Source organism: Lepus europaeus, unplaced genomic scaffold (genome assembly GCF_033115175.1).
Source record: "Lepus europaeus isolate LE1 unplaced genomic scaffold, mLepTim1.pri SCAFFOLD_103, whole genome shotgun sequence".
Lineage (NCBI taxonomy): Eukaryota > Metazoa > Chordata > Mammalia > Lagomorpha > Leporidae > Lepus > Lepus europaeus.
Genome location: NW_026909021.1, coordinates 465,772 through 482,180, shown reverse-complemented (window position 1 = coordinate 482,180; position 16,409 = coordinate 465,772). Strand labels below are relative to the sequence as shown.

The following is a 16,409-nucleotide window of genomic DNA, read 5'->3' as shown; positions in this document are numbered from 1 at the left end:
GCTAGAGGAAGTGAAGAAGACAAACATGATATTTCTCTTTGTATAGATGACATTTTATGCACTTGCCTAATGAAAAGACTTTGCTTTTCTCCAAAACCATTTTTACTGCGATTTTCTCGGTCCATTGCATACAAATTCCACACCTCTTTGTCCGGATATGAGTGGATAAAACCAGAAATATCCGGTTGTGTTTTGGCTAACTCAATCCCAGATATTGCTACAGACTCTAGGTTGGTTATTTCGGGATATTACCAACAGACTTTATTGTTTTGAAAGTCTTTTATCGGGGAACATTTTATTTTGAGCTTGGACACAGTAATTGGTTCCACATGGAGACACCAGCTCTACACATTCGTATTTTCTAGGGAGAAAGCCAGAGGAACTGCTGCAAACAAACATGATATTTCTGTTTGTGTAGATGACATTTTATGCACTTGCCTAATGAAAAGACTTTGCTTTTCCCCAAAACCATTTTTGCTCTGATTTTCTCGGTCCATTGCATACGAATTCCACAACACCTTTTCCAGAAATGTCTGGATAAAACCAGAAATATCCGGTTGTGTTTTGGCTAACTCAATCCAAAATATTGTGAAAGCTATTGTGTTTGTGTTTTCCGGACACTATCAACGGACATTATTGTTTTGAATGTTTTTATCAGGGAACATTTAATTTTGTACCATTGAAACACTAATTGGTTCATCATGGGGACACCAGCTCTACATATTCGTATTTTCTAGGGAGAAAGCTAGAGGAAATGAGGAAGACAAACATGATATTTCTGTTTGTATAGATGACATTTTATGCACTTGCCTAACGAAAAGACTTTGTTTTTCTCCAAAACCATTTTTACTATGATTTTCTCGGTCCATTCCATACGAATTCCACACCAGTTTGTCCGGATATGACTGGATGAAAGCAGAAATATCCGGTTGTGTTTTGGATAACTCAATCCAAAATACTGTGAAAGCCTCTGTGTTTGTGTTTTCTGGATATTATCGATGGACTTTATTGTTTTGAATGTTTTTATTAGGGAACATTTCATTTTGTACCGTAGAAACACTAATTGGTTCCACATGGGGACACCAGCTCTACACATTCGTATTTTCTAGGGAGAAAGCTGGCGGAACTGTAGCAAACAAACGTGATATTTCTGTTTGTGTAGATGACATTTTATGCACTTGCCTAATGAAAAGACTTTCCTTTTCCCCAAAACCATTTTTTCTCTGATTTTCTCGGTCCATTGCACACGAATTCCACACCACCTTTTCCAGAAATGACTGGATAAAACCAGAAATATCCGGTTGTGTTTTGGCTAACTCAATCCAAATATAGTGAAAGCTTCTGTGTTTGTGTTTTCTGGATATTATCGATGGACTTTATTGTTTTGAATGTTTTTATCAGGGAACATTTAATTTTGTACCATTAAAACACTAATTGGTTCATCATGGGGACACCAGCTCTACACATTTGTATTTTCTAGGGAGAAAGCTACAGGAAATGAAGAAGATAAACATGATATTTCTGTTGGTATAGATGACATTTTATGCACTTGCCTAACGAAAAGACTTTGCTTTTCTCCAAAACCATTTTTACTGTGATTTTCTCGGTACATTGCATACAAATTCTACACCTCTATGTAAGGATATGAGTGGATAAAACCAGAAATATCCGGTTTTGTTTTGGCTAACTCAATCCCAGATATTGCTAGAGCCTCTGGGTTTGTTCTTTCTGGATATTATCAACGGACTTTGTTGTTTTGAATGTTTTTTTTTCAGGGAACTTTGTATTTTCAGCTTGGATACAGTAATTGGTTCCACATGGAGACACCAGCTCTACACTTTCGTATTTTCTAGGGAGAAAGCTAGAGGAACTGCGGCAAACAAACATGATATTTCTGTTTGTGTAGATGACATTTTATGCACTTGCCTAACGAAAAGACTTTGCATTTCTCCAAAACGCAATTTTACTGTGATTTTCTCGGTCCATTGCATACGAATTCCACACCAGTTTGTCAGGATATGACTGGATGCAACCAGGAATATCCTGTTGTGTTTTTGCTAACTCAATCCAAAATACTGTGAAAGCCTCTGGGTTTGTGTTTTCTGGATATTATCGATGGACTTTATTGTTTTGAATGTTTTTATTAGGGAACATTTCATTTTGTACCGTAGAAACACTAATTGGTTCCACATGGGGACACCAGCTCTACACATTCGTATATTCTAGGGAGAAATCTAGAGGAAATGCGGCAAACAAACATGATATTTATGTTTGTGTAGATGACATTTTATGCACTTGCCTAAAGAAAAGACTTTGCATTTCTCCAAAACCATTTTATCTGTGTTTTTTCGGTCCATTGCATACGGATTCCACACCAGTTTGTCCAGATATGACTGGATTGAACCAGAAATATCCGGTTTTGTTTTGGCTAACTCAATCTAAAATACTGTGAAAGCTTCTGTGTTTGTGTTTTCTGGATATTATCGAAGGACTTCATTGTTTTGAATGTTTTTTTATCGGGGAACATTGTATTTTCAGCTTGGATACAGTAATTGGTTCCACATGGAGACAGCAGCTCTACACATTCGTGTTTTCTTGGGAGAAACCTAGAGGAACTGCGGCAAAGAAACATGATATTTCTGTTTGTATAGATGACATTTTATGCACTTGCCTAACGAAAAGACTTTGCTTTTCTCCAAAACCATTTTTACTGCGATTTTCTCGGTCCATTGCATACGAATTCCACATCTCTTTGTCCGGATGTGAGTGGATAAAACCGGAAATATCCGGTTTTGTTTTGGCTAACTCAATCCCAGATATTGCTACAGACTCTGGGTTGGTTTTTTCGGGATATTATCAACAGACTTTATTGTTTTGATAGTCTTTTATCGGGGAACATTTTATTTTGAGCTTGGACACAGTAATTGGTTCCACATGGAGACACCAGCTCTACACATTCGTATTTTCTAGGGAGAAAGCCAGAGGAACTGCTGCAAACAAACATGATATTTCTGTTTGTTTAGATGTCATTTTATGCACTTGCCTAATGAAAAGACTTTGCTTTTCCGCAAAAAAATTTTTGCTCTGATTTTCTCGGTCCATTGCATACGGATTCCACACCACCTTTTCCAGAAATGACTGGATAAAACCAGAAATATCCGGTTGTGTTTTGGCTAACTCAATCCAAAATATTGTGAAAGATTCTGTATTTGTGTTTTCTGGATATTATTATGGACTTTATTGTTTTGAATGTTTTTATCAGGGAACATTTAATTTTGTACCATTGAAACACTAATTGGTTCATCATGCGGACACTAGCTCTACACATTCGTATTTTCTAGGGAGAAAGCTAGAGGAAATGAGGAAGACAAACATGATATTTCTGTTTGTATAGATGACATTTTATGCACTTGCCTAATGAAAAGACTTTGCATTTCTCCAAAACGCATTTTTACTGTGATTTTCTCGGTCCATTGCATACGAATTCCCCACCAGTTTGTCCGGATATGACTGGATGAAACCAGAAATATCCGGTTGTGTTTTGGATAACTCAATCCAAAACACGGTGAAAGCCTCTGTGTTTGTGTTTTCTGGATATTATCGATGGACTTTATTGTTTTGAATGTTTTCATTAGGGAACATTTCATTTTGTACCGTAGAAACACTAATTGGTTCCACATGGGGACACCAGCTCTACACATTCGTATTTTCTAGGGAGAAAGCTAGAGGAACTGCGGCAAACAAACATGATATTTCTGTTTGTATCGATGACATTTTATGCACTTGCCTAATGAAAAGACTTTGCATTTCTCCAAAACCATTTTATCTGTGCTTATCTCGGTCCATTGCATACGGATTCCACAACAGTTTCTCCAGATATGACTGGACGAAACCAGAAATATCCGTTTGTGTTTTGGCTAACTCAATCCAAAATACTGTGAAAGCCTCTGTGTTTGTGTTTTCTGGATATTATCGATGGACTTTATTGTTTTGAATGTTTTTTTTTTATCGGGGAACATTTCATTTTGTACCGTAGAAACACTAATTGGTTCCACATGGGGACACCAGCTCTACACATTCCTATTTTCTAGGGAGAAAGCTAGAGGAAATGAAGAAGACAAACATGATATTTCTGTTTGTATCTATGACATTTTATGCACTTGCCTAACGAAAAGGTTTTGCTTTTCTCCAAAACCATTTTTACTGCGATTTTCTCGGTTCATTGCATACGAATTCCACACCAGTTTGTCCGGATATGACTGGATGAAACCGGAAATATACGGTTTTGTTTTGGCTAACTCAATCCCAGATATTGCTACAGACTCTGGGTTGGTTTTTTCGGGATATTATCAACAGACTTTATTGTTTTGAACGTTTTTTTATCCGGGAACATTTTATTTTCAACTTCGATACATTAATTGGTTCCACATGGAGACACCAGCTCTACACATTTGTATTTTCTAGGCAGAAAGCTAGAGGAACTGCGGCAAACAAACATGATATTTCTGTTTGTATCGATGACATTTTTTGCATTTGCCTAACGAAAAGACTTTGCATTTCTCCAAAACGCATTTTTACTGTGATTTTCTCGGTCCATTGCATACGAATTCCACACCAGTTTGTCCGGATATGACTGGATGAAACCACAATTATCCGGTTGTGTTTTCGCTAACTCAATCCAAAATAAGTGAAAGCCTCTGTGTTTGTGTTTTCTGGATATTATCGATGGACTTTATTGTTTTGAATGTTTTTATTAGGGAACATTTCATTTTGTACCGTAGAAACACTAATTGGTTCCACATGGAGACACCAGCTCTACACATTCGTATTTTCTAGGGAGAAAGCCAGAGGAACTGCTGCAAACAAACATGATATTTCTGTTTGTATCAATGACATTTTATGCACTTGCCTAACGAAAAGACTTTGCATTTCTCCAAAACCATTTTATCGGTGCTTTTCTCGGTCCATTGCATACGTATTCCACACCAGTTTGTCCAGATATGACTGGATGCAACCAGAAATATCCGGTTGTGTTTTGGCTAACTCAATCCAAAATACGGTGAAAGCCTCTGTGTTTGTGTTTTCTGGATATTATCGATGGACTTTATTGTTTTGAATGTTTTTTTATCGGGGAACATTTTATTTTCAACTTCGATACATTAATTGGTTCCACATGGAGACACCAGCTCTACACATTCGTATTTTCTAGGGAGAAAGCTAGAGGAACTGCGGCAAACAAACATGATATTTCTGTTTCTATCAATGACATTTTAGGCACTTGCCTAACGAAAAGACTTTGCATTTCTCCAAAACCATTTTATCTGTGCTTTTCTCGGTCCATTGCATACGGATTCCCCACCAGTTTGTCCAGATAAGACCGGATGAAACCAGAAATATCCGGTTGTGTTTTGGCTAACTCAATCTAAAATACTGTGAAAGCCTCTGTGTTTGTGTTTTCTGGATATTATCGATGGACTTTATTGTTTTGAATGTTTTTATCAGGGAACATTTAATTTTGTACCATTGAAACACTAATTGGTTCATCATGGGGACACCAGCTCTTCACATTCGTATTTTCCATGGAGAAAGCTAGAGGAACTGCGACAAACAAACACGATATTTCTGTTTGTATCGATTACATTTTATGCACTTGCCTAACGAAAAGACTTTGCATTTCTCCAAAACGCATTTTTACTGTGATTTTCTCGGTCCATTGCATACGAATTCCACACCAGTTTGTCCGGATATGACTGGATGAAACCAGAAATATCCGGTTGTGTTTTGGCTAACTCAATCCCAGATATTGCTACAGCCTCTGTGTTTGTGTTTTCCAGATATTATCGACGGACTTTATTGTTTTGAATGTGTTTATCAGGGAACATTTAATTTTGTACCGTAGAAACACTAATTGGATCCATTTGGGGACACCAGCTCTACATATTCATATTTTCTAAGGAGAAAGCTAGAGGAACTGTGGCCAAACAAATATTTCTTTTAGTATCGATGACATTTTATGCACTAGCCTAACGAAAAGACTTTGCTTTTCTCCAAAACCATTTTATCTGTGATTTTCGAGGTCCATTACATACCAATTCCACACCAGTTTTCCGGATATGACAGGATGAAACTGGAAATATCTGGGTTTGTTCTGGCTAACTCAATCCCAGATATTGCTACAGCCTCTGTGTTTGTGTTTTCCGGACACTATCAACGGACTTTATTGTTTTGAATGTTTTTTATCAGGGAACATTTAATTTTGTGCTTGGAAACACTAATTGGTTCCTCATGGAGACACCAGCTCTACACATTCATATTTTCTAGGGAGAAATCTAGAGGAACTGCGACAAACAAACATGATATTTCTGTTTGTATAGATGACATTTTATGCACTTGCCTAACAAAAAGCCTTTGCTTTTCACCAAAACCATTTTTACTGCGATTTTCTCGGTCCATTGCATACGAATTCCACACCTCTGTGTCCAGATGTGAGTGGATAAAACCGGAAATATCCGGTTTTGTTTTCGCTAACTCAATCCCAGAGATTGCTACAGACTCTGGGTTGGTTTTTTCGGGATGTTATCAACAGACTTTATTGCTTTGAAAGTCTTTTATCGGGGAACATTTTATTTAGAGCTTGGATTCAGTAATTGCTTCCACATGGAGACACCAGCTCTACACATTCGTATTTTCTAGGGAGAAAGCCAGAGGAACTGCTGCAAACAAACATGATATTTCTGTTTGTGTAGATGACATTTTATGCACTTGCCTAACGAAAAGACTTTGCTTTTCTCCAAAACCATTTTTACTATGATTTTCTCGGTCCATTGCATACGAATTCCACTCCAGTTTGTCAGGATATGACTGGATGAAACCGGAAATATACGGTTTTGTTTTTGCTAACTCAATCCCAGATATTGCTACAGCCTCTGGGTTTGTTCTTTCTGGATATTATCAATGGACTTTATCGTTTTGAATGATTTTTATCGGGGAACTTTGTATTTTCAGCTTGGATACAGTAATTGGTTCCACATATAGACACCAGCTCTACACTTTCATATTTTCTAGGGAGAAAGCTAGAGGAACTTCGGCAAACAAACATGATATTTCTGTTTGTGTAGATGACATTTTATGCACTTGCCTAACGAAAAGACTTTGCATTTCTCCAAAACGAATTTTTACTGTGATTTTCTCGGTCCATTGCATACGGATTCCACACCAGTTTGTCCAGATATGACTGGATGAAACCAGAAATATCCGGTTGTGTTTTGGCTAACTCAATCCAAAATACTGTGAAAGCCTCTGTGTTTGTGTTTTCTGGATATTATCGATGGACTTTATTGTTTTGAATGTTTTTATTAGGGAACATTTCATTTTGTACCGTAGAAACACTAATTGGTTCCACATGGGGACACCAGCTCTACACATTCGTATTTTCTAGGGAGAAAGCTAGAGGAAATGAAGAAGACAAACATGATATTTCTGTTTGTATAGATGACATTTTATGCACTTGCCTAACGAAAAGACTTTGCTTTTCTCCAAAACAATTTTTACTGCGATTTTCTCGGTTCATTGCATACGAATTCCACATCAGTTTGTCCGGATATGACTGGATGAAACCAGAAATATCCGGTTGTGTTTTGGCTAACTCAATCCCAGATATTGCTACAGACTCTGGGTTGGTTTTTTCGGGATATTATCAACAGACTTTATTGTTTTGAAAGTCTTTTATCGGGGAACATTTTATTTAGAGCTTGGATTCAGTAATTTCTTCCACATGGAGACACCATCTCTACACATTCGTATTTTCTAGGGAGAAAGCCAGAGGAACTGCTGCAAACAAACATGATATTTCTGTTTGTGTAGATGACATTTTATGCACTTGCCTAATGAAAAGACTTTGCTTTTCCCCAAAACCATTTTTGCTCTGATTTTCTCGGTCCATTGCATACGAATTCCACACCACCTTTTCCAGAAATGACTGGATAAAACCAGAAATATCCGGTTGTGTTTTGGCTAACTCAATCCCAGATATGGCTACAGCCTCTTTGTTTGTGTTTTCTGGATATTATCGATGGACTTTATTGTTTTGAATGTTTTTATCAGGGAACATTTAATTTTGTACCATTGAAACACTAATTGGTTCATCATGGGGACACCAGCTCTACACATTCGTATTTTCTAGGGAGAAAGCTAGAGGAAATGAGGAAGACAAACATGATATTTCTGTTTGTGTAGATGACATTTTATGCACTTGCCTAACGAAAAGACTTTGTTTTTCTCCAAAACCATTTTACTATGATTTTCTTGGTCCATTGCATACGAATTCCACTCCAGTTTGTCTGGATATGACTGGATGAAACCGGAAATATCCGGTTTTGTTTTGGCTAACTCAATCCCAGATATTACTAGAGCCTCTGGGTTTGTTCTTTCTGGATATTATCGACGGACTTTATTGTTTTGAATGTGTTTATCAGGGAACATTTAATTTTGTACCGTAGAAACACTAATTGGATCCATTTGGGGACACCAGCTCTACATATTCATATTTTCTAAGGAGAAAGCTAGAGGAACTGTGGCCAAAAAAATGATATTTCTTTTACTATGGATGACATTTTATGCACTTGCCTAACGAAAAGACTTTGCTTTTCTCCAAAACCATTTTATCTGTGATTTTCGAGGTCCATTGCATACCAATTCTTCAGCAGTTTTCCGGATATGACAGGATGAAACTGGTAATATCTGGGTTTGTTCTGGCTAACTCAATCCCAGATATTGCTACAGCCTCTGTGTTTGTGTTTTCCGGACACTATCAACGGACTTTATTGTTTTGAATGTTTTTTATCAGGGAACATTTAATTTTGTGCTTGGAAACACTAATTGGTTCCACATGGAGACACCAGCTCTACACATTCGTATTTTCTAGGGAGAAAGCTAGAGGAAATGAGGAAGACAAACATGATATTTCTGTTTGTATGGATGACATTTTATGCACTTGCCTAACGAAAATACTTTGTTTTTCTCCAAAACCATTTTACTATGATTTTCTCGGTCCTTTGCATACGAATTCCACTCCAGTTTGTCTGGATATGACTGGATGAAACCGGAAATATCCGGTTTTGTTTTCGCTAACTCAATCCCAGATATTGCTACAGCCTCTCGGTTTGTTCTTTCTGGATATTATCAATGGACTTTATTGTTTTGAATGTTTTTTTATCGGGGAACATTGTATTTTCAGCTTTGATACAGTAATTGGTTCCACATGGAGACACCAGCTCTACACATTCGTATTTTCCAGGGAGAAAGCTAGGGTAACTGCGGCAAACAAAGACGATATTTCTGTTTGTATCGATGACATTTTATGCACTTGCCTAATGAAAAGACTTTGCATTTCTCCAAAACGCATTTTTACTGTGATTTTCTCGGTCCATTGCATACGAATTCCACACCAGTTTGTCCGGATATGACTGGATGAAACCAGAAATATCCGGTTGTGTTTTGGCTAACTCAATCCCAGATATTGCTACAGCCTCTGTGTTTGTGTTTTCCAGATATTATCGACGGACTTTATTGTTTTGAATGTTTTTATCAGGGAACATTTTATTTTGTACCATTGAAACACTAATTGGTTCATCATGGGGACACCAGCTCTACACATTCGTATTTTCTAGGGAGAAAGCTAGAGGAAATGCGGAAGACAAACATGATATTTCTGTTTGTGTAGATGACATTTTATGCACTTGCCTAACGAAAAGACTTTGTTTTTCTCCAAACCATTTTACTATGATTTTCTTGGTCCATTGCATACGAATTCCACTCCAGTTTGTCTGGATATGACTGGATGAAACCGGAAATATCCGGTTTTGTTTTGGCTAACTCAATCCCAGATATTGCTACAGCCTCTGGGTTTGTTCTTTCTGGATTATATCAATGGACTTTATTGTTTTGAATGTTTTTTTATTGGGGAACATTGTATTTTCAGCTTGGATACAGTAATTGGTTCCACATGGAGACACCAGCTCTACACATTCGTATTTTCTAGGGAGAAAGCTAGGGGAACTGCGGCAAACAAACATGATATTTCTGTTTGTTTAGATGACATTTTATGCACTTGCCTAACGAAAAGACTTTGCATTTCTCCAAAACGCATTTTTACTGTGATTTTCTCGGTCCATTGCATACGAATTCCACACCAGTTTGTCCGGATATGACTGGATGAAACCAGAAATATCCGGTTGTGTTTTGGCTAACTCAATCCCAGATATTGCTACAGCCTCTGTGTTTGTGTTTTCCAGATATTATCGACAGACTTTATTGTTTTGAATGTGTTTATCAGGGAACATTTAATTTTGTACCATAGAAACACTAATTGGATCCATTTGGGGACACCAGCTCTACATATTCATATTTTCTAAGGAGAAAGCTAGAGGAACTGTGGCCAAAAAAATATTTCTTTTAGTATCGATGACATTTTATGCACTTGCCTAACGAAAAGACTGCTTTTCTCCAAAACCATTTTATCTGTGATTTTCGAGGTCCATTGCATACCAATTCCTCAGCAGTTTTCCGGATATGACAGGATGAAACTGGAAATATCTGGGTTTGTTCTGGCTAACTCAATCTCAGATATTGCTACAGCCTCTCTGTTTGTGTTTTCTGGACACTATCAACGGACTTTATTGTTTTGAATGTTTTTTATCAGGGAACATTTAATTTTGTGCTTGGAAACACTAATTGGTTCCTCATGGAGACACCAGCTCTACACATTCATATTTTCTAGGGAGAAATCTAGAGGAACTGCGACAAACAAACATGATATTTCTGTTTGTATAGATGACATTTTATGCACTTGCCTAACGAAAAGACTTTGCTTTTCTCCAAAACCATTTTTACTGCGATTTTCTCGGTCCATTGCATACGAATTCCACACCTGTTTGTCCGGATATGAGTGGATAAAACCGGAAATATCCGGTTTTGTTTTGGCCAACTCAATCCCAGATATTGCTACAGACTCTGGGTTAGTTTTTTCGGGATATTATCAACAGACTTTATTGTTTTGAAAGTCTTTTATCGGGGAACATTTTATTTAGAGCTTGGATTCAGTAATTGCTTCCACATGGAGACACCAGCTCTACACATTCGTATTTTCTAGGGAGAAAGCCAGAGGAACTGCTGCAAACAAACATGATATTTCTGTTTGTGTAGATGACATTTTATGCACTTGCCTAAAGAAAAGACTTTGCTTTTCCCCAAAACCATTTTTGCTCTGATTTTCTCGGTCCATTGCATACGAATTCCACACCACCTTTTCCAGAAATGACTGGATAAAACCAGAAATATCCGGTTGTGTTTTGGCTAACTCAATCCAAAATATTGTGAAAACTTCTGTGTTTGTGTTTTCTGGATATTATCGATGGACTTTATTGTTTTGAATGTTTTTATCAGGGAACATTTAATTTTGTACGATTGAAACACTAATTGGTTCATCATGGTGTAAGACCCTAAAATAATGTTAACAAGGGTAAAAGAATTGGGCAGGTTTAAAATGGAGTTGATCGTGAGCTAACTGCATACTGTCTGCTTCTGTGCAAAATGGCTGAGCTTGCAAAATGCTTTTATAAGATAATTGAACTTTAGCTGAACTTGTAGCATGTGATAACTGTTTTAGGAGCTATGTTAAGTTTTGGGAACCATAAACACAGAAGTTGATCGAAAATGTACCCAACCTATGTCCTGATGACCCCGTATTTGTGCTTGCTCAAGTACTTTGTTCCTTTTTACCCTGGAAAAACCCTTTACCTTGTGATCTTTTGTCATGCTGTGGAAGTATGCTAATGTTGTGGTTTTAAGCCTTAAATACTCTGTGCGATTGATGATCGTCGTCGTTCTCTCTGCACTGCATTGTAGTGCTACTGAGATGACCCATTTGCAAATGAAATAAACTTTCCTCTGCTTTTGCATCGATTGGAGTGGAACTCGTGCTTCTGGGGGTCTCACTCTCTGTGGGACACCTGCTTCTGGGGTCCTACATCTTGGGGGCTCGTCCGGGATTCGAGACCCCAGACCCACGCTCCATCCTCCAATCGGAGGTAAGTTCTTTTTTTTTAATGTGATTCTGTGATTCTGTAAAATTTTCTGTTGATTGTTTCTGTAGGCGCCCTTTTGAAATTGTGCCTGTACAGGACCTGTATCTGTAGTGAGCCAGTAGTAGGTGAGGACAGACGTATCCGAGACCCCTGGCTCAGGCCCTGGAGGACGCTCCAGTGGCGGTGTCTCGGGGGAGGCTGGCTAGGCAGTTCTCCCACCAGTAAAAGGTCTTCTTCCCCGGGAGAGGGCTGGTGGCAGCAGCCGCTCCCATCGGAAGTTTTGGTTTCAGTTTTGTCGCGGTGTCTCGGGGGAGGCTGGCTAGGCAGCTCTCCCACCAGGTAAAAAGTCTTCTTCCCCGAGAGAGAGCTGGTGGCAGCAGCCGCTCCCTTCGGAAGTTTTGGTTTCAGTTTTGTCGCGGTGTCTCGGGGGAGGCTGCCTAGGCAGCTCTCCCACCAGGTAAAAAGTCTTCTTCCCCGAGAGAGGGCTGGTGGCAGCAGCCGCTCCCGTCGGAGGTTTTGGTTTCAGTTTTGTCTCGTTCCATTGTTGCGCGCAGCATGATTGTGTGTTTTGTGTGTTTTAAAATTACGCTCTGTGTTATGGTTATGATTTATTTTTTCTTCCCCAATATAAAACAGGTATTACATCTTTAAGCCTCACTTTAAATTATTGGAAAGAGGTCCGAGAACGAGCCCAAAACTTGTCCGTGGAGGCGCAAAACCAAGCGAAAATAAAGCAATTAAACTCCCTCAAATCTATTTCAGCCTCAGACTTGTATAATTGGAAAGCCCATAACCCGTCTTTTTCCCAAAACCCACAGGCTTTAACAGGGTTAATCGAATCTATTCTTTTGACCCACCAACCGACTTGGGATGATTGCCAGCAGCTTTTGCAGGTCCTCCTAACCACGGAAGAAAGACAGCGAGTTCTTACGGAAGCTCGGAAAAGCGTTCCGGGGGACAATGGTCAACCCACCCAACTGCCAAACGAAATTGATGCAGCATTCCCGTTAACCAGACCAGATTGGGATTTCAATACGGCAACCGGTAGGGAACGACTCCGTCTCTATTGCCAGATTCTCCTGACAGGTCTCAAAGGGGCAGGGGAACGCCCTACCAATTTGGCTAAGGTACGTGCCATAATCCAGGGTAAGGAAGAGACCCCGGCGGGGTTTCTGGAGAGGTTAATGGAGGGATACCGAATGTACACCCCGTTTGATCCCCAGGCCCCAGACCGACAGTCGGATGTAATAATGTCTTTCATAGGCCAGTTGGCCCCAGACATCCAGATGCGGCTGCAGAGGCTGAAGGGCTTACAGGGCTATACATTGCCGGACCTCCTAATAGAAGCAGAGAAAATCTTTAATAAGAGAAAAACTGAGAGGGAAAAAGAAAAAAGATTACAGAAGGAGTGAGATCAGAGAAAGAAAAGGAAAGAATTAGCAAAAATCCTGGTCGCCGCAGTAAATATCTCCAACCGATGGGACAGGTCAGGTTATAATAAAGGTAAAATAGGGAAATACCCGGGAGACAATAACAGACCCCGAATAGGACGAGACCAGTGTGTGTGTTGCAAAGAGAAGGGACATTGGGCCAGAGACTGCCCAAACAAAAATTACACCCGAGGAAAAAAAAAAAGAAGACAAACATTAGTAACTAAAACAATTAATCTTACTGTTTTATTTTTTATTTAATGTTAGACTGGAATGGTACTCAAAGACGGGTAAGACACTCAGCATCCTGTACCAACCTGAGACAGGGCTCTAGGCCAAGCTGCCGGAGTTACCGATGACGGGTAAGGACAGCGATGACTGAGGGCAACCTAAGACAGAGGCCATTCTCAATTAAGAAGGGGGCTATAGCAGGTGTTAAAACGACACCACCGCCCTTGTTAAAAAAAAATAATAATAATCAATGCCAGTCCTCCACCTGGAGGAAGCCTAAATGCTCCAAAATACCTAAAAATCAGACAACAGACCCGCTTTCGTCTTTCGGGTAAGTTAGTTGGTGGCCAGGGTATTTAAAATTTAGTTAGGCAAAATGTATAAATAAAGCAATTAAGGAGACTTTAACTAAATTAATGAGTGGAGACTGGCACTAGAGACTGGGTCAAATTGCTGCCAATGGCCTTTTATATGTAAACTAACTCCTTATTGTATGGGGGTCCCCCGCCCGCGGTGAATTTGTTGAGATCCTGACCCTTTTGCAACTTCCCTACTCTGCCAGGCTCTGCTTAAATGTTCGCCTCCCAGGGCTTCGAAAGCTTCCAGAAGAAGCAGTCCCTGGCTCTGCTCTCCGAGCAGCGGAAGATGAGTGACTGCGAGTTTGCCTATGTGCACACGCTGGCTCAGGACTATCTGCTGTACATCCTGAAGACGCCGCAGCCTGGACTGGGATCGAGCAAGACGTCCAGGGTGCTGCAGAACATCACCTTCTCCATCCAGCAAGAAGTGGAAGAGGCTCTGCAACCGTACCTGCACAATGTGCCTGTCGCGTCCGTTGAGACTGCCAGGACGATTTTTAACCAAGTGATGGAAAAAGAGTTTGAGGATGGTGTTATCAACTGGGGTAGGATTGCGACCATATTCGCATTCGAAGGGGTCCTGGCCAAGAAGCTCCTCCGGGAGCAGGCTGCTCCGGATGTGGACACTTTTAAGCCCATCCCTTATTTTGTGGCTGAGTTTATAACGAGGAGGACGGGAGAATGGATCAGGCAAAACGGAGGCTGGGAAAATGGATTTGTAAAAAAGTTTAAACATAATTCTGGTTGGAAGTTACCAAATAGATTTGTGTGATACTGTTATTGCTAAGGAAGTATTGCTGATCCTTAGTAATATTACTTTTAATTTTTACCCTGCATAATAAATAGGCTTCTTTAGTTTACTAAAAGTAGATTGTTTATCACCCACGCCTTGGTCCTGACCCAGCAGTACCAAAGTTAAAAATTAAGGACATAAAAGAAAAGAGTATTGTTGGTAAAAAGGGCTAAAGAAAAAAGAGCTTTTTATATAAGAAAAGGACATGGTTTGTAAGAATGACTTTGTCCGGATGGCTAGTTTACTCTAGACTGAAATGGAAATGGTAAAATGTTTAAAGTAAGTTAAAGAGGGTGTGTGGAAGTCACAAAAAGTATCTGGGTCAATTCAGCTGGACAGGTACCAGGTACCAACCCAAATTTGTACTTTTTCCTGGACAATTCCAAACGGCTCCAGGGTCAGGCCGAGCAGGGCTGGGATTTCTGGCTTAACACCTGGTCATGGGGATCTTGGCTATTTCCTCTCCTTGGCTCAATGACTTCTGTAATCTTGCTGCTTCTCCTTGGACTGTGTGTGGGGTCTAGCGGCTCTTAGTCTGCTTGTTCGTTTTGTCTCTGGCGGACTGGGAACTGTTGGACTCCAAGTTGTCCTCAGGTAATGCTTTCAGCCCATCCCACTGGATGACCTGGGCAGCCCCTGGACCGAACAGCAGTGTTTCTGGTGCTGTCTGTCTTATGGTATGTGACAGTAGCCTACTGTCGCATGCCGTGAGATGGATAGCAAGAGGAAATATTTAAATCCTCCTTGACGCCAATATGCCAGCTTGAACTCCATCCATATTAATCCAGGCCTTTAAGAAAAGTTGTAGCTTAACAATAAGGGTGATTCCTAAAATTTTAAGATTAAAATTAGTACAAAAAGAAGAGGAGGGAATGTAAGACCCTAAAATAATGTTAACAAGGGTAAAAGAATTGGGCAGGTTTAAAATGGAGTTGATCGTGAGCTAACTGCATACTGTCTGCTTCTGTGCAAAATGGCTGAGCTTGCAAAATGCTTTTATAAGATAATTGAACTTTAGCTGAACTTGTAGCATGTGATAACTGTTTTAGGAGCTATGTTAAGTTTTGGGAACCATAAACACAGAAGTTGATCGAAAATGTACCCAACCTATGTCCTGATGACCCCGTATTTGTGCTTGCTCAAGTACTTTGTTCCTTTTTACCCTGGAAAAACCCTTTACCTTGTGATCTTTTGTCATGCTGTGGAAGTATGCTAATGTTGTGGTTTTAAGCCTTAAATACTCTGTGCGATTGATGATCGTTGTCGTTCTCTCTGCACTGCATTGTAGTGCTACTGAGACGACCCATTTGCAAATGAAATAAACTTTCCTCTGCTTTTGCATCGATTGGAGTGGAAATCATGCTTCTGGGGGTCTCACTCTCTGTGGGACACCGAATTTAGGGTCCTACAATGGGGACACCAGCTCTACACATTCGTATTTTCTAGGAAGAAAGCTAGAGGAAATGAGGAAGACAAACATGATATTTCTGTTTGTGTAGATGACATTTTATGC

The 16,409-nt window shown here is 39.6% G+C and overlaps 1 protein-coding gene across 1 annotated transcript; it reads left to right on the top strand.

Annotated features, from left to right (window-relative positions):
- The first annotated feature begins 14,389 nt into the window (after positions 1 to 14,389).
- Positions 14,390 to 14,875, top strand: LOC133754372 (bcl-2-related protein A1-like). Its single transcript, XM_062184857.1, has one exon. The coding sequence runs from the start codon at positions 14,390 to 14,392 to the stop codon at positions 14,873 to 14,875; it is 486 nt and encodes a 161-aa protein (XP_062040841.1).
- The last annotated feature ends 1,534 nt before the right edge of the window (positions 14,876 to 16,409 follow it).